This window comes from Erpetoichthys calabaricus, chromosome 8 (assembly GCF_900747795.2).
Source record: "Erpetoichthys calabaricus chromosome 8, fErpCal1.3, whole genome shotgun sequence".
Taxonomy (NCBI): domain Eukaryota; kingdom Metazoa; phylum Chordata; class Cladistia; order Polypteriformes; family Polypteridae; genus Erpetoichthys; species Erpetoichthys calabaricus.
The window spans coordinates 130,328,673-130,350,635 of record NC_041401.2 but is presented as its reverse complement, the minus strand read 5'-3'; the positions used below and the strand labels follow the sequence as shown (position 1 = coordinate 130,350,635).

The following is a 21,963-nucleotide window of genomic DNA, read 5'->3' as shown; positions in this document are numbered from 1 at the left end:
ATGGATATTTGAGGAGTAAACCTCAAGACAATTATTATATTATGTACAATAAAGAACCACCAACAACAATCAAATCAAATTAATAATATATTGAATAATTATTATAAAAGTAAAGTTGAATAAATTGGACTCTGCAGTTGTATGAATAAAAAAAAATCGAGTATGCGTTCAGGTAAAGTACCAGTTCCGGTTAATGGATTTGGCCCAAAAGTTAATACAGATCTACAATTCTGGTGTAACAACCACATGCCAAATTTCACCCATCTATCTAGTTGCGTTTTTGAGATCTCGTGTTTATACGCACACACACACACAGACATAATTCTAAAAAACAGTATTTTCGGACTCGGGGAGTTCTAAAACGTCAAGATTCATCAAAATGTCAAGGTCGAATTTTTTTCATAATTAGTATATTTTCTCTATACTTTGTATACTTCGAGTGCGAAATGGCAGGTGAATTACTGTCAACAAAAAGCAGGCACCTGAGAAATAAACTGAAACGTTACTCACTCGTGATTTTTCTGTCCATACGGTAAAGTTTTTGTTGAGCAGCCCAATCCGATTTCAGGCATTTCAATTACATCTTGATATACAAGTGCAAAGAAAGGCGACACGTAAATTGCTTTCTATTCCACACGCGTATTCAGCTCGCTCTGTCACCATAAATGCTGTGTGAACACCCGACCTCCATCACCAGCCTCCGTTCACTGGATGAATACATGCGGGCTGCTCGTGGTGGATGGCTTTCAGTTTTAGAGTTATAGTTATAAGGGTTAAACACTAACAGCAAGAAAATTAATTCAAAAATGAAAACTAAAATTATGTTTAGTAAATTATTATTTTATTTCAGTTAGTCTTTCCAGCTACTTTAATAGTTTTCGTTTAGTTTTAGTTTTTCAATTCAGTTTTGTTAATTATTTTATTTCAGTTTATGAAAATGTTTTTTTTAATAATAGTTTCAGTTTTGATTTTAGTTTTCGTTAACTATAATAACCTTGGCTGGGTGTGTGACTCATTTATGATAATTTTTTTTTCCATGATTTTCTGTTGTATTTCTGTTTTTCCATTGATTTCTTTATACTCATTTTGAAGTAAATGTTTGTATCTCATGTATTATTACTGTATATGTTTGATTGAGTAGCATGCCATTGTAATGTTTTGGTTTTCATAAATAAAATCAAATATGAAAAAAAAATATTTTTTAGTTAAAGCCTTTAGTTTAATTTAGCCTTAATTTTCTTTGGATTAGAGTTTAATGGTTGAGGATATTGTTAGGAGGTATGGTTTTTGTACCTAAAACATTACCTAGGTTTTGCTTATTATTGAGACTTTCCTTTCATCATGTAAAGCACCAATGACTGGCTTTATATAATTTACATTATTTTTGCTGGACAGCTAATGTCCAAAAGTTGGACTGAAAGTCCATACAACTTTGAAGCTATGCTGTCATAATTTGCTGTTGAAAGAAGGTTGTATGTCTTTTCTTTCTTATGCACTATAATCTACATGTCATTGTTTACTAATTCACATGAAAAAAATCACAAATCATATGGTTCAAAAGTCACTGAAAATCTTGAATAAATTTAAGCAATGCTATTGTTGATTGCTTCGTCACAGGACAAAAACAAATTTCTCCCTCTCTAAAATGCATATTATTCAGTAAATGGGACATGCTTGATATTAGAACCTTGATGGATTTGCATTTTGATGATGTTTTTCCCTTTTTTCACAATATGTACACATCAAATATAACCGGTGGCAAAAATATTTCTTCTGCATTAAGGTTGGAGGCATTGAAGGCAGTACAGTTGTCTTTCTCAGACTCCTTCCTTTATGTGTTACAGACACTTAATTAGAAACGTCATTACTATGATAAAGGAAATTTGTCAAGACCACTGACTCCTAAAAGTTACATTATTACAACAGGATCTTTACAGTCATAATAATACACTATATATTCTCGCTTCATTCATGAAAGATATGGTCTCATTCAGTTCAAATTTATACATCGTATGTACAGTTGTTAAAAAATATCTTAGACCTAGTCTACACTAACTTAAAGTTGAAAATGCACCTTTTTTCTATTCATTTTGACAATTCATCCACACTGAAAGTCATTTTGACCAATAATAATAAAATGAATAATAAAACATTTTATTTATATAGCACCTGACTAGTGAAGATGAGTGGTTTTGAAAGCTGTATACATTTGAAAGTGCTGGGTCTTTCATAGCAGTGTGCTTTGGAAAAAGAGAGCTTTTCAAAATTGCCGATGTTTGGTTGTCATGTGATTGGGAACTTACTTATGATTTGTCCCATGTCATCTCATCTTTACTCTCAGGATGGTCCCTTATTAACTTCTCAGCATCAGCTGACAGGTACTGCTTCTTGAAACATTGACATATTTTTCTGTATTTATTTTTCTAGGACTCCCCGAAGGCTTTGGCAACTTTAAACCTATTTGTAACTTTTGAAAGTTGTAGTACTTCATCATCTGCTTCCAAAAAATCAGCTGTTATTTTTCTTTGTTCAGTTTACTTTGGGTTTTATCCGTAAGCAAACATCACTCTTGGCCCATGCCCAAGTAGAAAGATTTAAGTGTTCTTGGTGTTTGAGTGGCAGATAACCTTTCAGAAAACAGTCTGAACAGTCTAGTGTGGAAGGCAAATATTTAAATCATTTGTCAAATGTATCCATGTTAGCGCAGACTAAGCTATGGCAGTGAAAAATCAACTCTGTATTAGATCACACTAAGTGTTTTGTTTATATGCATTGTTTTGTTTTACTCCTTACACTTATTTTGTATTCTGCTTTCTCATGCTGCATATTTTGCATATTTTTTCCAAGCAACCCAAAAATAATTTTTTTTTCTTACATGTATAGGTACTGTACTGTGAATTCCAGTTTTCATGTAAAATGTCCACATCTCTTGTGTTTTACTGATTCCTGTTTCCTGTTAACTTTTGGTCAAAATCAGCAGATGTGAATTTTATCTCATTGAATGTCATTGAGTTATTCTTTTCAGTGGTTTGTTATTCAAGTAAATTATACTTTATTAATGTTGTAATATTTTCTCTTTCAATAGTTATTCTAGAGAAACCTATTCGGATTCCAAGGTCCCTCTCTGTCAAGGCTGCCAGTGTCCTGAAAGGCTTTTTAAATAAGGTAATCAGTAATTTTTGGCAAGGTTAATTTATTTAAGGAATGTAATGGCCTTGCACAAGGCTTTAATCATACTAATTAATAATTTATGTACTTTAGAGTGAAGTGAGTAATCTCTGCTGGTTTGGTGCCCTCAAATAATGGGCATATTCCCAATGGCCTAATGGCCTTAAAAGGTCATGTTGTTTAATGGTTTAAACCAGAATGCATAAGAATTTTATTCCTATTGACTGTGCGCTGTTAATTGAGTAGTAGAGAACTGATAGAATGGACCATAAACATCTTATTTCTTACATCATTAGATTAACCTTTTTCATAGTAAAAGTATTTATTTTTTGTTTCTGAAAAAAAAAATGTCAGATCATAGTAAAAGTGAGAAAACTAGACCAATGATTTTAACAAAGATAAAATTTTAAGATAAGAGAATAATAAATGAGAAGTCATATTGTTATTATCCACAGAATTTATACCATTTCCCAACTTTAGCATCAGAGATTATGTAGACAGATTTTTAAATTATGGCATAATAGTAGTACTGGATCTTTTTCAACAAATAACCAAATTTCACATTTCACTGTTCTGGCTATTTACTACAGTACTAGCCTTTAGTTTTTTTTCTATAGCAACAGCAGAAAAATGATCTGTATTGACAGGAATTATATCTTGCCGTTCTGCTTCCAAGTACAAGATATCCAAGGCAATTGTAGTGGTCTGGTGGTTTGAATAGTCACTAAAGGTGCCTCCTGTTCTGAGAAAGTCTACATTTGGTACAGTGTCCATAGTTTTCTTTCACATAAGCTACCATTTTTGGACAAAAGTCTCTGAATCGGACCAAGTCAAGGATGCACTTACATCCCAGTTGTCCTATGTGATCACGGAGACAGTTAAGTAGTTTTCAGATTCTCTGGTGACAAAAGCTAATAAACTGATCTCCATTTTGATGTTTCCTAAAAAGTAGTCATTCTTTTTATTCTAGATGCTTCCTCTGTTCATACGTTAAATGCAGTGTCAGACAGCTGACCTTCAAATTGCATTTCAATTATTTCCCAGCTCCCTTGTGTGTAGTAAATTTACAGATAATCATGTCAGCTCTCTGTTGCTACATTATTTCAGTTTTACTGTGTCAGAACTATTGTGTTTATCGTACAGTTAACTTCCCATCAGAAATGTTAGGGGCTCCTATGGATATACCACCAAAGACTCAACTAGGTCTAGAGAAGGAAAATCTATGGGTGTATGATATAGGTGGTGTCACTGACATAAAATTATAATGGTTATCAGCTGACAGGTTTCTTTAAGGCATCATCGGAATTTTGAAGATTGTGTAATGTAAACTGCTTAACTTAATCACTCTGTGTTTCCAAAATCTGCCACTACTGGACTGCATCTAGATTTTCTTTTCCAGCATAATACTTGATGCAAAATGAAAAGGTTAACAAAACAGCTAACAAACAGTATCCTGTTGTGTCTGACTTTGCGGATTTTAATTTACAGGTAAGCAGGTATTGTCTGTTGCCACCAAAAATGTATTGCCATATGGATAATCATGGAACTTTTAAACAACTGTCCACTTTGAAGCAAACAATTCCAATGTACGTACTGGATATGTAGACTTGCTGAATAACAGACTATGACTTGCAAAGTCAATTATATCAGTCTTCCCATCTTGCACCCAGTAATAACACAACTCCAATTCTGGTATCATTATGGTATATATAAGGTAACTTGGGAAAAGCAAAGCCTTAGACTGGAATAGTTATCAACTGTTAGCTGTTAAAGGACCTTTCACAAAAATTTGTTCTATTTTCATTATTGACACACAGTTGACTGTATACCTTTACAGACTTTTATTATCTGACCCCTTTAGAAGACCATTGATAATCCATCAAGAGCAGTCTTCACAGCATAAGGACCTTCAACTCTACTGTGTATGACCCACCATGACTCCATGGCTTTAGGAACATATGTACCTATTAACAAGCCCACGTCTGCTTCTATCTGAGGTGGATGCACATCTTTGAGATAAGACCATCTTGCGATATCCTTGTGCTGTGCAATATTTTCTTTTTTCACCAAGATGAAGTTCAGTGTGTAAACCTTTGACAATTCAATGCATACATTTTCTTCAGCTCCACTTACTCGTAATTCTGAAAGGACAGAACATTTTGCTAGTTTCTGTTTATTAATCTTATCCATTTCTAAAGCACTGATATAGATCTGAGTTCTTCTTCCTTTGAAGATTTCTGTATACCTTTTACTCATTTTAGACTTGACCATGACTAAGACCACAGCTAACACACACTCTCCTTACCGGCTCTGGCAACAGTGGGTGTCTCTCTACTTATATGCAAGAGGTTTGGATGTATCTGAGAACATATTTGACATTTACTTATTTCTACACATTCTTTTCTACAGTGTCCCTGCTGTGGTAGAAATTTAACATGTTATTAAGGAAAAGAAATATCCTCTAACAGGACAAATCAGTAACCAGGCAGTTACTGTTTACAAAAAAAGGGTTTGAAACAAATCAACCCTCACCCCTGAGAAAGAGAGCTAGGCCAGGAGAGTAAAATGTTAAGCTAGTAAAAGTAACTAAATTAATAAATGAATAAAGATAAATGGAGTAAAAGAGGGGAGAGAACCTGCTTCCTCAATTAAAATGCTTATTCTAAAATGTTGTTGATTAGATCCTGCCAGGTTTTGGAAAAGTTTTGTGCAGATCCTCTAAGTTCAAATTTGATTTTTTCCAGTTTCAAATAGTATATAATATCAGTTACCTATTGACTTAGAATAGGAGAGTTAGGATTCTTCCAGTTGAGCAAGATAAGTCTATGTGCCAATAGTGTAGTAAAGGTGATCACAGTTTGTTTGTCTTTCTCCACTTTAAGCCCATCTGGAAGTACACCAAACACAGCTGTTAGTGGATTAGGAGGGATTGTGACCCCCAGGATGTCTGAAAGGCATTTAAAAATTTTGGTCCAGAATGATGTTAATTTGGTGCAGGCCCAAAACATGTGGCCCAGTGAGGCCAGAACTTGATTGCAACATTCACAGGTTGGATCTTGCCCTCGAAACATTTTGGACTATTTTAAATGAGGCAGATGCGCTCGATATATAATTTTAAGTTCAATAATTCTATGCTTTGCGCATACTGAGCTCAAGTGAATTCTGTGCATTGCTACTTTCTACTGCTTTTCTGAGATATTGAGTGAGAGATCCTTTTCCCACTGTACTCTTGGATCTTTGAAAGGGAGGGACTGTAAAATGGTTTTATATAATACGGAAATTCTGTCCGAGTCCTCAAAACTGATCAATATTTTTTCCGGCATAGAGATAGGTGGGAGGTGAGGAAAATTGGGCAAATTCTGTTAAACAAAGTTTCTAATTTGAAGATAGTGAAAGAAATGTGTTGCTGGAAAGTTAAATTTGGAGTGTAATTGTTTGTAGGATGCAAAGACGTTGTCTATGTACAGATCTCTACATGATTAAATCACCGAAAGTTTCTCAGATATTAAAAACTGCATACGTTTGAGAGGGTGGAAAGAGGTGGTTCTCTTGCAGAGGTGACACAGATAAAAGTTTCTCTATCTTGAAATACTTCCTACATTGGTTCAATATTCTGATTGAGTGAAGCACAATTGGGTTGTTAGTACATTGGCAATAACTTGTATTTATTAGGGTTCAAAGCAAGGAATATAAAGAAGTACTGCAGGATTTTATTTCTATTGTGGAGCAAGCCTGTGTATGTATATCAATTTGTGTCCATATTTTTATAGCTTGTATGTATTTGCTGCCCAGTAATAAAATTGAAAGTGAGGTAGAGCCATGCCGACTTCTGCCTTAGGTCTTTGTAGGGTTGCCCTTTGGATTTGTGGATGTTTTGAATTCCAAGTAAATGAGGTTATGGTTGAATCTAATTTCTTAAAAAAAAGATCTATTGATGTACATTGGAATGTTTTGAAATAAAGAGAGAAGCTTAGGAAGTATATTCATCTTAACAATGGTACTAGGGTGTTGTACCGTGTTAGCCATTATGAATGTAGAGAAAAGCCAAGCAAAATGACACCTTATATTGGCTAACTAAAAAGATTACAATATGCAATTACATCTTGCCTGAAGAAGGGGCCTGAGTTGCCTCGAAAGCTTGCATATTGTAATCTTTTTAGTTAGCCAATAAAAGGTGTCATTTTGCTTGGCTTTTCTCTACATCGTAACAATGTTAATTCTTCCAGCTAAAGTGAGATGAAAGGTTGACCATCTATGCAAGTCTTGCTTAATTTTTTCCATACAGACGGCAACATTTTGTTGATAAAGAGCTTTACATTTACTTGTGATGTTTACCCCAAGGTATTTTAAACTGATCTGCGATCAGTCTGTTACAGCATGGTCAGAATGATCAGAGAAACAGAATAGAGGTTCATTTTATAAACTATTGAATTACATACAGTGTCAATCAATGCATACATTTTACTCTTGTTGGTTTGTTTGTTTACACCCAAATGTCTTATATAAAATAAAAGTCTGTTATGTTCTGGTTCTTCTTATACCTTTGAGTTGAGCCACCACCCATGAAATATCTGTGCATAGAACAACTGTCCATTCTGGTTGTTTTACAGGAAATATGCAGACTTCTTACATATCTCTTAGTCATCTTTCAGTACATTTTGTTGTTCACTTGACCTTTTTCTGGTTCCCTGATATACTTTCAAAGGTTTCTGACATTTATTAACCCTTTATGCTATTTCTTTAAGATGAATGCTGTGTTACCCTAAAATTGTTCCATCACACTACTTAAGGCATTTGAAGCATAAAAATTTAGATTTCAAGAAGTCAATCCCTCTTTCATTGACAGTTTCTTGATCCATTGCAAAATAGACATGGTTTCCTAAATGCCTATGAGAGTGGTGTATTGAGTCCCCTTTTCAGCAGCAATTGTAATTTTTGTAACAAAACTACTTCTCTGGGCACTTTTCAGGGGAGACTTCCCTTTGTGGGTCTTTTCATTTTCCCTTCCTAGATTTATGGCTTTGATAGGTCTTTCCATGCACAGGATGCAAAGATTTTCTAGCCTGTTGATGCAGACAGTGAACTAGTTCGGCAAGTCATCCTTTTCTGTCCTCATTTTCCCCAATATCATAAGTTATAGTTTCTGTTATGCTCTGTACTTTGGCCACTAGGTGGAGATAGTGAAGAGGGATAGAGGAGAGTGTTAAGAAAAACAAAAAAGTTCGGAGGACTAATTGTTTCCTGTTGTTGCTTGCAGTTCTTAGATTAAATCTTTAACTTTTGAGCACTGAGTCTTTTCATTTTATCCTCTGACAACTTAACAAATTCGGCGATGAGGTACTTACTTGCTTCTACTGGTCTACAATGGCTGTTGCTGCTACTCCTTTTCCTCTGCCATTTCTGCCATGTCCGGGTGAACCTGCTTTATACTGTTCGAAATGTGGCTGAAAATGTACAGTAACTACATTCTGGTTCTTGGTGCATCAGGAGATAAATGGCTGGAAGCACGCAAAAAGGCACTTCTCATTCATTAAGCTCAAGCACGTGCAGAAGGAACTCAGAGTCCAGCTCAGGGCGACGAAGGAGCTGTACAGGAGAAAGCTGGAGCAGAAGTTGCAGAATAACAGCATGAAGTAAGTGTGGAATGGGATGAAGATCATCACTGGCTGCTGCTCGAAGCGGGGTGCCACCATCGAGAGAGATGTGAAGAGAGCAATCCAAATGAACAACTTCTCTAACAGGTTTGACCACCCTAACCTACTCTCATCTCGGAGTACTACACCCTCCACCCATCCTTCTGCTGATACCAGCATAGGAGAGACATCCCCACCCACAATTACAGCAGCGCAGGTGAGCAAACAGCTGAAGAGACTTCGTGCCAGCAAAGCAACGGGTCCAGATGGAGTATCGCCATGACTGCTGAAGGTCTGTGCGCTGGAGCTGGGGAGTCCTCTACAGCGCATCTTCAACCTGAACTTGGAACAGGGGAGAGTCCCGAGGCTTTGGAAAACATCTTGTATCACCCCAGTCCCAAAGGTATCACCTCCTAGTGAGCTGAACGACTTCCGGCCTGTCGCTCTGACGTCACATGTGATGAAGACCATGGAGCGGCTGCTGCTTCACCACCTGAGGCCTCAGGTACGCCACGCCCTCGACCCTCTGCAGTTCGCATACCAGGAGAAGGTGGGAGCGGAGGATGCCATCATCTATATGCTACACCGATCCCTCTCCCACTTGGACAGAGGCAGTGGTGCTGTAAGAATTATGTTTCTAGACTTCTCTAGCGCCTTCAGCACCATCCAACCTCTGCTCCTTAGGGACAAGCTGACAGAGATAGGAGTAGATTCATACCTAGTGGCATGGATCATGGACTATCTTACAAACAGACCTCAGTATGTGCGTCTCGGGAACTGCAGGTCTGACATTGTGGTCAGCAACACAGGAGCGCCACAGGGGACTGTACTTTCTCCGGTCCTGTTCAGCCTATATACATCGGATTTCCAATACAATTCGGAGTCCTGCCACATGCAAAAGTTCACTGACGACACTGCTATCGTGGGCTGCATCAGGAGTGGGCAGAAGGAGAAGTATAGGAACCTCATCAAGGATTTTGTTAAATGGTGCGACTCAAACCCCCTACACCTGAACACCAGCAAAACCAAGGAGCTGGTGATGGATTTTAGGAGGCCCAGGCCCCTTCTGGACCCCGTGATCATCAGAGGTGACTGTGTGCAGAGGGTACAGACCTATAAATACCTGGGAGTGCAGCTGGATGATAAATTGGACTGGACTGCCAATATTGATGCTCTGTGTAAGAAAGAACAAAGCCGACTATACTTCCTTAGAAGGCTGACATCCTTCAACATCTGCAATAAGATGCTGCAGATGTTCTTTCAGATGGTTGTGGCGAGTGCCCTCTTCTACGCAGTGGTATGCTGAGGAGGCAGCATAAAGAAGAAGGACGTCTCACGCCTGGACAAACTGGTGAGGAAGGCAGGCTGTATTGTAGGCATGGAGCTGGACAGTTTGACATACGTGGCAGAGCAACGGGCGCTCAGCAGGCTCCTATCAATTATGGAGAATCCACTGCATCCACTAAACAGTGTCATCTCCAGACAGAGGAGCAGCTTCAGCGACAGACTGCTGTCACTGTCCTGCTCCACTGACAGACTGAGGAGATCATTCCTAACCCAAACTATGCGACTCTTCAATTCCGCCCGGGGGGGTAAACGTTAACATTATTCAAAGCTATTGTCTGTTTTTACCTGCATTTTTATTACTCTTTAATTTAATATTGTCAGAGATTGTTTTACACTCTTCCAAATCAAGGTATGTCAATGGAGGATGCCATTATGGCTTTACAAGCTCACTTTGCTCCATGGAGAAATGTTGTTTCTGAGCGGCATGCTTTTAGAAAATGTGCTTAGGCTGCTAATGAAACTTTCACAGTAAGTAGCTGCACTACGTGACTTGGCAGTTAAATGTGGGTTTGACACTAAACTGGATGAAATGTTACAAGGACAGTTGGTGGAACATGTGGTTAGTCATCACATACGTGAACAATTACGTTTACAAACTGACTTGACTTTGGAAAAAGCTATTACGATTGCTACACAAATTGAAGCTGCTGGTGAGCAGGCAAAGTTTATTTCGGGAGATAGACCAGTGCCGGTCCAAAGTTTACACACTAAACCTGCATCTGCTGCTGGCTGCTGCCACAACAGACCTTTCAAGCCTCCACCAGCTTCACAACCTAAATCTGCTGTGCCTCCTGCAGCCTCTGTTCATGCTTGCTATTGCTGCAGATCTGATAAGCATCTTGCAAATGATAAAAACTGTCCTGCTGCTTCTGCTAAATGTAAAAGCTGTCAAAAGATTGGTCATTTTGCACGGGTTTGCCATTCTCCGCAGACATGCTCTGTGCAATAAGTTGCCTTACCTCAGCTTCAGATCCTTTACTTAAGTGACCATTCACCAGCCGATAGAATCCGTTGCAGTGTCACAATGAAAACGTCAACTGCTACTGCACTCGTGGATCTAACTGTGGATTCTGGATCATCCGTATCCATTTTTCCTAAATGTATATATGATGCAAACTTTCAAGGAGAACCTTTACTGCCACCTTCAGTTAAACTAATGATTTATTCAAGTTCTCCACTCCCTGTACTTGGTTGCTTGCCTGTTACTGTGTCCAAAGATGATATTACATGCTCTACATCAGTCTTCATAGTGGAGTCTGGGACTGCTTTGTTGGGAACGGATTGAATAAAGGGTCTATATTTGTGCTTTAATGGCAGTACTGTCTTACCATGTGCTACCACAAACTCTATTCCTGTCATGCGTCTTTCTACAGCCCCATCACCTCCGCTTACCCTAGGTTGTGCAAAAGGCTTCATACACAAAGTTAAAGTATTAGACTCTGTTACTCCAGTATGACAAAAATTACGTCATTTACCACTGTCAGTTCGGCATGATGGCAGTGCAGAGCTAAATCGCCGCCTTTAATTAGGGATTATTGAAAGCACTGATGCCTCTCCCTGGGTCTCGCCCATTGTGGTGGTCCAAAAGTGGACTGGGGGTATCTGTATGTGCCTTGACTTGCGAGAACCAAATAAAGCTATTATTACAGACAGCTTTCCTCTTCCTCACATTGATAAAATGCTGTCATTGCTGAGAGGAGCAACAGTGTTCTCCACTATTGATTTAGAAAGTACATATTTTCAGTTTTTGCTTCATGAAGACAGCCGTGATTTGACTGCCTTTATTACTCATGAAGGACTGTTCAGGTTCTACCGGGTCCCATATGGGTTAGCATCTGCTCCATCTGTTGCAAACTACTTAGATGATATAATTTTGTGGGGACGAACACAAGCCGACCATGATCGGACACTTCAAGCAGTTCTTAAACGCATAAAAGATGCAGGATTGCAGTTAAACAAATCAAAATGTCATTTTAATCAGGCCAGTCTGTGTTTTCTGAGCCATACTGTTACAGCACAAAGGATACAACCTGATCAAGAGCACCTTGCTGCTCTTTTGCATGCTCCAACTCCAACTGATGTTACCAAGTTACGTTCATTCCTTGGATTTGCATCTTGGTATAATAAGTTAATCCCAAATTTTTCCACCATTGTAGAACCCCTACGTGCCTGCCTCCACTAAGATACGCAGTTTTCCTTGGCTGAGGAAGCTCAGCACAGCGTTATGTCAGTGAAACAGTTGCTAATCGGCAGTCCAGCTTTGGTCTTATTTGACCCTGATTTGCCTACAATAGGTGAAGTGAGAGGTGGCGAAGGCTAAAGAAAAGGCGTATGATGAGTTGTATGAGAGGTTGGACACTAAGGAGGGAGAAAAGGACCTGTACTGATTGGGTAGACAGAGGGACCGAGCTGGGAAAGATGTGCAGCAGGTTAGGGTGATAAAGGATAAAGATGGAAACGTACTCACAAGCAAGGAGAGTGTGTTGAGCAGATGGAAAGAGTACTTTGAAAGGCTGATGAATGAAGAGAACGAGACAGAGAAGAGGTTGGATGATGTGGAGATAGTGAATCAGGAAGTGCAATGGATTAGCAAGGAGAAAGTAAGGACAGCTATGAAGAGGATGAAAAATGGAAAGGCCGTTGGTCCAGATGACATACCTGTGGAAGCATGGAGGTGTTTAGGAGAGATGGCAATGGAGTTTTGAACCAGATTGTTTAATGGAATCTTGGAAAGTGAGAGGATGCCTGAGGAGTGGAGAAGAAGTGTACTGGTGCCAATATTTAAGAAAAAGGGGGATGTGCAGGACTGCAGTAACTACAGGGGAATAAAATTGATGAGCCACAGCATGAAGTTATGGGAAAGAGTAGTGGAAGCTAGGTTAAGAAGTGAGGTGATGATTAGTGAGCAGCAGTATGGTTTCATGCCAAGAAAGAGCACCACAGATGCAATGTTTGCTCAGAGGGTGTTGATGGAGAAGTATAGAGAAGGCCAGAAGGAGTTGCATTGCATCTTTGTGGACCTGGAGAAAGCATATGAAAGGGTGCCTTGAGAGGAGCTGTGGTATTGTATGAGGAAGTCAGGAGTGGCAGAGAAGTACGTAAGAGTTGTACAGGATATGTACAAGGCAAGTGTGACAGTGGTGAGGCCTGCGGTAGGAGTGATGGATGTATTCAAGTTGGAGGTGGGATTACATCAGGGATCGGCTCTGAGCCCTTTCTTATTTGCAATGGTGATGGACAGGTTGACAGGCGAGATTAGACAAGAGTCTCCGTAGACTATGATGTTTGCTGATGACATTGTGATCTGTAGCGATAGTAGAGAGCAGGATGAGGAGACCCTGGAGAGGTGGAGATATGCTCTAGAGAGGAGAGGAATGAAGGTCAGTAGGGACAAGACAGAATGCATGTGTGTAAATGAGAGAGAGGTCAGTGGAATGGTGAGGATGCAGGGAGTAGAATTGGCGAAGGTGGATGAGTTTAAATACTTGGGATCAACAGTACAGAGTAACGGGGATTGTGGAAGAGAGGTGAAAAAGAGAGTGCAGGCTGGGTGGAATGGGTAGAGAAGAGTTTCAGGAGTAATTTGTGACAGACGGGTATCAGCAAGAGTGAAAGGGAAGGTCTACAGGATGGTAGTGAGACCAGTTATGTTATATGGGTTGGAGACGGTGGCACTGACCAGAAAGCAGGAGACAGAGCTGGAGGTAGCAGAGTTAAAGATGCTAAGATTTGCACTGGGTGTGACGAGGATGGATAGGATTAGAAATTAGTACAATAGAGGGTCTGCTCAAGTTGGACGGTTGGGAGACAAAGTCAGAGAGGTGAGATTGTGTTGGTTTGAACATGTGCAGAGGAGATATGCTGTGTATATTGGGAGAAGAATGCTAAGGATAGAGCTGCCAGGGAAGAGGAAAAGAGGAAGGCCTAAGCGAAGGTTTATGGATGTGGTGAGAGAGGACATGCAGGTGATGGGTGTAACAGAGCAAGATGCAGAGGACAGAAAGATATGGAAGAAGATGATCCGCTGTGGCAACCCCTAATGGGAGCAGCGAAAGAAGAAGAGTTTCCACTGACTCATCTGATTATGGGCTTGGAGCTGGCCTAGCTCAAGTCCAACCTGACCATATGGAGCGGACTGTTACCTTTGCATCTAGGACTCTTACTGCTACTGAAAGGAAATATTCTACAGTTGCAAAAGAAGCTCTTAGATGTGTGTGGGCTGTTGAAAAATGGAGGACTTACTTGTGGGGTTGTAAAGTTATCCTCCGCACTGATCATCAAGCATTGACCACTCTACTGTCCTCAAAAGGGTCTGATCGTGCAGGCATGCGGATTGCATGCTGGGCAGCATGACTGTTGTGTTTCAACTGTACTGTTGCTTACCGTCCTGGGTCACAGAATTACATTGCTGATTGTCTCTCTCGCTTGCCCTTGCCTGCTGCTGCTGAGGACATTTATGTAACTGAACCTGAGTTTGTGGCAATGTTGTTTCCTGCTCTGACTGCCCTCTCACCTGGTGAGTTTGCTTCTGCCTCTGCCTCTTGCAGTGAGTTGTCTGCTCTGCAAAATCAGATTACCTGTGGTTGGCCTTCTTCTGTTAATGCAGTTGACACAGTTATGCTCCATATTTGTGATTACAAGATGAATTTAGTGCACAAAACGAGTTTGTGTTCCATGGTGCCCATCTCATTGCTCCTGTTTCTCTGTGCCATACCTTGGTAGTGCTTGCTCATGAAGGTCACCAAGGCATTGTGAGCACTAAACACGTCTGCGTGAGCTATACTGGTGGCCAGGTATAGATGATATGGTTGCAGTTCATGTTTAAAATTGTCAATTGTGCCAGTCATCTGACAAGACAACTAATCTTTCTGCTGCACCTTTACAACCTCTTCCATTTCCATTAGAACCCTGGCAAAAGTTGGCCATAGATATAGTGGGTCCATTTGAAACCGCTGTCTGGTATTGTCGTTATGCTCTAACCCTCATTGATTATCATAGCAAGTGGCCAAAGTTGCCTTCACTGCTTCTATCACTGCTCAGAATGTTATAGATTTCCTCACTTCAGTCTTTAGCAGATTTGGAAATCCATATTCCATAGTGTCAGATAATGGATGTGAATTCACATCAACAGACTTTGAATTTCTGAAAGAAAAAAATATACAACACATACGCACTTCAGTATACCATCCAGCTGCAAATGGTGCCATTGAAAGATTTCATTGTGTTCTCAAAGGCTGCATCCAATCTGCTATCTTACAAGCGAAACCCTGGAAACCTGCCGTCTCAGAATTCCTTCAGGTATATCGTGCAACACCACATGCTACTACAGGAGTTTCTCCTCTTGAATTGCTTCATGGCCGAAAAATGTGAACATGCCTCAATGTCCTTCCTCCTCCTATTGCCTGCAAGGCTGATGATGACACTGTTGGTAAGAGAGTTTCCTCCCTTCAACAGAAAATGAAAAACTATACAGATACCAGACGTGGTGCATGGATTCCTGTTTTTCGAAAGGGGACAAGGTGCGTATTCGGAATCCAATACATGTTCCAAAAGCACACCCAAGATTTTCACAACTTGTGGAAATTAAAAAAGAAATTGGTCCATGTACTTACCTGTTGGCAGATGGGAAAAAATGGCATTCTTCCCATTTATCTAAGTCAAATACCCCTGTGTCAAATGATGCTTCAGGGGATGCTACAGTGGTATTACCTCCCCAGGCTACATTGACGTCAATACCTGAGGTTTCTCACATTCCTCCAGCTTGTATAAGAAGATCCCCTCTTTGGCTTGAGGACTTCGTTACATAAATTTGAATGTTTGATGTAATTCAGTGATCATTAGAATGCTAGTGATGTTTAACTACCTGTACTATTCTTAAGTAAAGGGGGAATATGTTATGTTCTGTACTTTGGCCACTAGGTGGAGATAGTGAAGAGGGATAGAGGAGCGTTCGGAGGACTAATTGTTTCCTGTTGTTGCTTGCAGTTCTTGGATTAAATCTTTAATTTTTAGGCACTGAGTCTTTTCATTTTATCCTCTGACAACTTAACAGTTTCCAGTATGAATGTTTGCATTACTGTCAAAATGTTGACCACACTTCACATTGGACATATCATACCTGTAACTAATAAGAAAAGCTATACAGTCTCTTAGTGCTGCTCCATCATCCAAATTTGAGGCCACTTCATTACCTTGTCCAGGTATACATCATCTTATCTGTATGTGGTTTCCATAAAAAGTCTCAAGCAGCTTCTTGGTGTTTGTGTAACATTATTCTGTTGACAGCCTTTAATCTTATGTGGTGAACCTCTGGTATACTTCTGATGTAGCAATGATAGATTAGCCATCTAGCTTTGTTAAGAGGATTACTTTTATTCTGCCTTGTGTGTTGTATTTAACCCATTTATTGACACTGATTGCATGCATAACCTACTTGGAAGGTGGTCTGTCTCAGAATTCCACTTCTCAAGGTTTTTTCCAATTATTTTCCTAAAAGGGTTTTTTTTGAGTTTTTAGCTGTCAAAAACAGGGCCTGTTAAAGCCCATTGAGGCATTCATTGTGTGATTTTGGCTCTGTTAAAATGCCATAATGTTTCTTCTGAACTGGATTCTTAGGAGCATTATAACTATGTCACTGTGTCCTTTGCATTGTATTCTGCAACTGCTGCCTCTAATGCCAACTGATATTTTTTGGCTTTCAGCTGTGTCTCTTCCAAATGCAGAGCCTGCTACTTTTTTAAAGCTTCAGCATGAGCAGTTAGTGCTGCATACTCTGCCTCCTGCACCTTGAGTGCTCTAATGGAGGTCACTAATGAGCTAACTGTGCTCCTTGTTTTTACAAAAACATCAGAGGCACTGTCAGTAGAAGTGACATTGTCAGGAATTCTTTAAAAGTTTTACATTTACCACATTGGAAAGCACCTTTTTAATTTGAAGCACTAAAGATGCTGACGTGTTTTCCAAACCCAGTCCTTTGCATCTGTGATGAACATGTTCAGAGTCTTCAATTTAGCCTTGAAACCTTTATGGTGTTTCTTTTTTGCACTTCCTCTTCAGTTAGTAAAGACAATAACTTATCATTTAGCTCAGTACACTGTATTTTCACTGCAGAAAGCTCTATTTCAGGTATCATTTATTTTTCACCAATTATATTTATCCTTTTTGTGGTTTTTCCTTCATCGAGATGGATAGCCGATCATATATTTCCTCTATAGCTTCTTGAAACATTGTTACACTTTTGTTTGACATTAACAGATGCCCAGAAATTAACCGGGGCTGTGCTATGGTGATGGTCTCTCACGGCCGTGTCACAGTCTTCCAGGTGGCATCACTCGGACTTGCGTGTGTGGTTTCCATTTCATCCATACACTAAGATCGGCAACACTTTCTACTATCTCCTTTTAAAGCATGTAAAATCCTTTTTTCTTATTTTAGTCCATCATACAAAGGAGCAGTTTCTGTCTTTTGAAAACCTTAAATCGCCCAATGTACCCCAAAGCATGCTAGCAGCACAGTATGTTTTGTGTCAAGCCAACATCAAACTTTAAAAGGCAGTTTCAAACCTTAAAGTGTAGCTGTGTCTTTTCTAGGTTTCCAAAATCATGCAGCTACTAAGATGGCAAGGTAGAAACCTGCATGAGTCATGTGTGTAACAAATTAAATGTCACAGTCTAATAGTTTTTATTTTTAAAGTTCAGTAAAAATTTAAGGAAAAAATCACTAACATTCAGAAAAAAGTTACTACACACGCAGAATAAAAGGGAAAAGGTTTGTTTTCTTCTTCATTACAATCTTAGCTTTCTCATGTTAAACTTCAGTTGCATTTTATATTTAAGTTGTGCTACTGTTCTATGGCAAATTTACATAGGCTTCACTTCAGTACATTCTATACATATGATATGTTCAGTATGATTTGAAACTACTTACCTTCCATGCCTTACAACTACAGGGCAGCTCATAGACTGAACTAGTCTCTAGTCAGAATGACAAGAAATAATTAGAATAATCAATTTACGAGTTAGCTTGAAAGGGTTATAATAGAATCTTCCATTAACTATGCACTAGTATACAGGTAAACATAACTAGGAAATACTTATATAAATTTAACATAACCTAACAAATGGCTGCTACAGCAAGTATATATTTTACAAATTACTAAATACAGAAATAGTACAAATAAAGACAAAGATTTTTTAAAACACACAGAAAACGAAGGAAAAACTGATTAACATACTGTGACACATAGACACACTCAATGTATAAAATAACACTTTTAATGCGATAACTACAAAACGGCAGTACTCAGCTTCAGCACACCTCTTTAGTCCCAATACCCGGACTCATACAACAGGCAGTATCAGTTAGTAGTGGTAGGCAAACTCCAACCTCCCTTTTAAACTTTAATAAAACACTCCTGTTACCAAAAGCTATAACCCAACATTAAACGCTAATTATTTTAAAATACAGCATAAATTAAATCATAATTAACTGTTTAATTTTAGCTGCAGAGCCTAATGGGAAGTCAGTGCCATCCATCACTACAATACAGTACATTGAAACCAAGATTATCCGTCTATTAATTAATTGTTGAACTATGACCAGTTGACAATGAAAGAGAGGAAAACAAATGTCAGTCAGCATCATCTCAAGAGAAAATAAACCTCTGGGGTTCCACAGTTAATTATAACAGAGAAAGTATTTGAGAAAAACTTTTGAGATAAGTGTCAGGTGCTACTACAGCCAAAAGGAGACTCGGTTTTGATTAAATCTTTTGGAAAAATTATGTAGACTTCAATGTAACCTAAATAAGGGTACATTCTGACCATTTTTAACTTTTAACCATTAAAAGATGGCTGATGGGACAGATGTGGTGCACAGACATTTTTTTTCTTGTTGAAGAATCAGGATACAGTTGTAACCTGTGACCAGGTTTCAAGTAAGGCACTTTACATTCACTCCTGAAATAAAGAATTGTTCTTATTAGGAAATTTATTAAATAACTTAAGATAGACAGATAGATAGATACTTTATTAATCCCAAGGGGAAATTCACATTCTCCAGCAGCAGCATACTGATACAATAAACAATATTAAATTAAAGATTGATAATAATGCAGGAAAAAAACAGACAATAACTTTGTATAATGTTAAATGTTAACGTTTACCCCCCGGGTGGAATTGAAGAGTATATATTATACACTGTATATACTGTATATATTTATTTATACTTAAATAACACTAACCACTTAAATAATATACTGGTAACAGAGTTTTTCATTTTTCCTTATAATTCTCTAATCATAGTGTTTCTCCCATCTATCCTTCATATTCATATCTCACTGTCTCCCATATTAAGACCATCATTCTTAAAAAGAAATTACAATACTGAACACAGCTACTTCCTTTCTAGCATAACATGCAATTATAGCAGCATTATTCAATATGAGCTATACTAGCATAAAATATATCTGCAGAAGTTTAGTGATCATTTAACTGTTTTTCTTTGGTAAAATGAACATACTGCTTTTACATGGTTATATTATCTCCATGATTGGTTGTCTTTCACTGCTAATGTCCAGGACTCGGATTTCACCTTGGTATACAGGGGGAGGATCAAGCCTTTGTTTTGGACCACAGCCAAGGCACTAGGGCATAGAGAGAAGATGCTGAACATAGCCAACACTGAATCAGAAAGCAGGGGAGGTGTTGTTGATGCTGGGTTATGAATGAAGGAATACGTATTTTGCCAATGGTTTCTTAGGTGCACAAAAGTTTTAACCTTTTGGTTGATAACTAGTGTAAACAATTTTGCTTCTGAGCTGGCAAAAGTGAGTAATGCCTACTGTTCTTGCTGACCACTAACACCTGATTGTCTGGGATATTGAGGCAAGAGTTTCATTTGATTGTGATCTGTCCTGCCTTATCAGACAGAGAAAACTAGAGGTGCATAAGGAGGAGAACAGACTGTGACAATTCTATGCTGAAAGTTACAGTTTAGGTTCCCAAGGAATAGCTGTCAAATTACAGGACAGGAATTTTAGCCCTGGTCCTTGACTCTGCTCATCTGGGATCAGTTGCAACTTGATATGCTACATTTTCCCCAGCTCCATCAGCCTGAAGCTTCACTAGCAACCAAGTAAAAAGGCCATTTGAACTCAGCAGGTAGAGAAGTGATGATGACGCTACAGAGGTAGAAGTCTCTCAGGTGTCTTCCTCCCATTGCTGATGCTGCAAATGGCATTGCAGGTTCATAACTCAGTCTTGAGACTCTCCAGCAACCAGAAAGTCCATTTAGGTTCTTCACTGCACTCTGTGCTTTTCTAAATCAAACGGTAGGTCTTATTCTCATCCCTCTTCTGTGTCCAATATAGGGTAGGGCCACTGTGGTGCTCACTGGCAACAAGTGCCAGTGCAGTCTTGCTCTTTACACGACTCTCTTAGGTAGCTTGTGTTCCATGGAAGGATGGATTGCTGTTGCCATACTAGTTGGAATTAACTTAGGCAGCAGCCTTTTTACAAAACTCCATATTTAAATAAATTCAGAAAACAAAACTTATAAAAGTTACTAGTCTTATTTAAAATTAGAATTCTTTAGCTTCTGCCTTGTCACTGGTAGAAGCTACTAGAAATCGGATAAATGGATTTTAAATTTGACATACTGCAATATATGCAAACCCAGGTACCTGCCTGTCATGACTACACTTCAAACGAGCTGCAAACTTGGATGGAGTTGCGGAGAGGACCCAAAGGCTGCCTTGTGTCTGCAACACCTGAAACAGTAAGAGACAATGAAAAAACGAAAGTGGCATATATTAAACACTCCCACTTGCGTCTAAGCAGCTCAGTTACACACAAACAGCAGGAGCTGTTTGTGCACAGACGGCAAGGGCAATGTGCCAGCGCTAGAGTTAAAGCAAGGCGAAAAGGTTTTAAAACTGGTCTGTCATCTGCTAAATGGGAAATGTTTGTTTGCTGTCAAATAAGATGAATGAAATGTCTGTGCTTATAGCACACCATAGAGCATACAAGTAGAGTGGCATTTTGTGCTTTACAGAGAGCTGGCATAAACCTGATATACTGGACACTGTTTTAATGCTGGATGAATTACATCTTGTTCAAGCAGACAGAGACCCAGTCTGGTGGGGAAAAAAGACAGGAGGAGGGACTGGTCATCTGTGAATGAGGAATGGTGTAAAAGGGAGCATATCCCAGTTAAAACTACAGTTTGTAACTCAAGACATTGAAATTCTGGCTGTCGGAGTTCATCCATATTATTTGCCCAGGGAGATAAATTACATTATCCATATTAATGTTTTTATTTTTTCAGTGCAAATGGGAACCTAGCAACAGAAATGATTAATTTTGTTACCAACTCTTTGATGACTCACTCCAATCCTGCAGTTGTGGTGAGTTCAACCATATGTCTTTAAAAGGAACAATGACAGATTTCTATTGGTTTATGACCGGTTCCACTCAAGGAACTAATAACCTGAACCTACTGTATTCAAATGTTAAAAATTCCTTTAAGTGTAATCTACTGGCTCTGTTAGGCAAACCTGACCACAACTTAATTCATCTTATTCCCAGCTAAAAGCCTTTTATTAGATGGGTATCGGTTACCACCAGCATAGTGAGGAAGTTGTGTCTAGAGGCTGAAATGGCTGTGAATGACTGCTTCCAAATGACAGACTGGGAAATAATGCGAGTCACTTGGGGACAATATTAACACTCTGTCACTGCATCACTGACTACATTAACTTCTGTGTTGATACAGTGGTACACACAGAGATACTGTTTTGAAATCCAAACAACAGGCC

The 21,963-nt window shown here is 39.0% G+C and overlaps 1 protein-coding gene across 2 annotated transcripts in view; it reads left to right on the top strand.

Annotated features, from left to right (window-relative positions):
- prkcz (protein kinase C, zeta) overlaps window positions 1-21,963 on the top strand; it is a 381,379-nt gene that overhangs the window by 268,208 nt on the left and 91,208 nt on the right. For both annotated transcript variants that reach the window (XM_051931388.1, XM_051931389.1), the window contains exon 10: window positions 3,086-3,165. In XM_051931388.1, coding sequence (XP_051787348.1) covers window positions 3,086-3,165 — 80 coding nt within the window. The remainder of the gene's footprint in view (window positions 1-3,085; window positions 3,166-21,963) is intronic.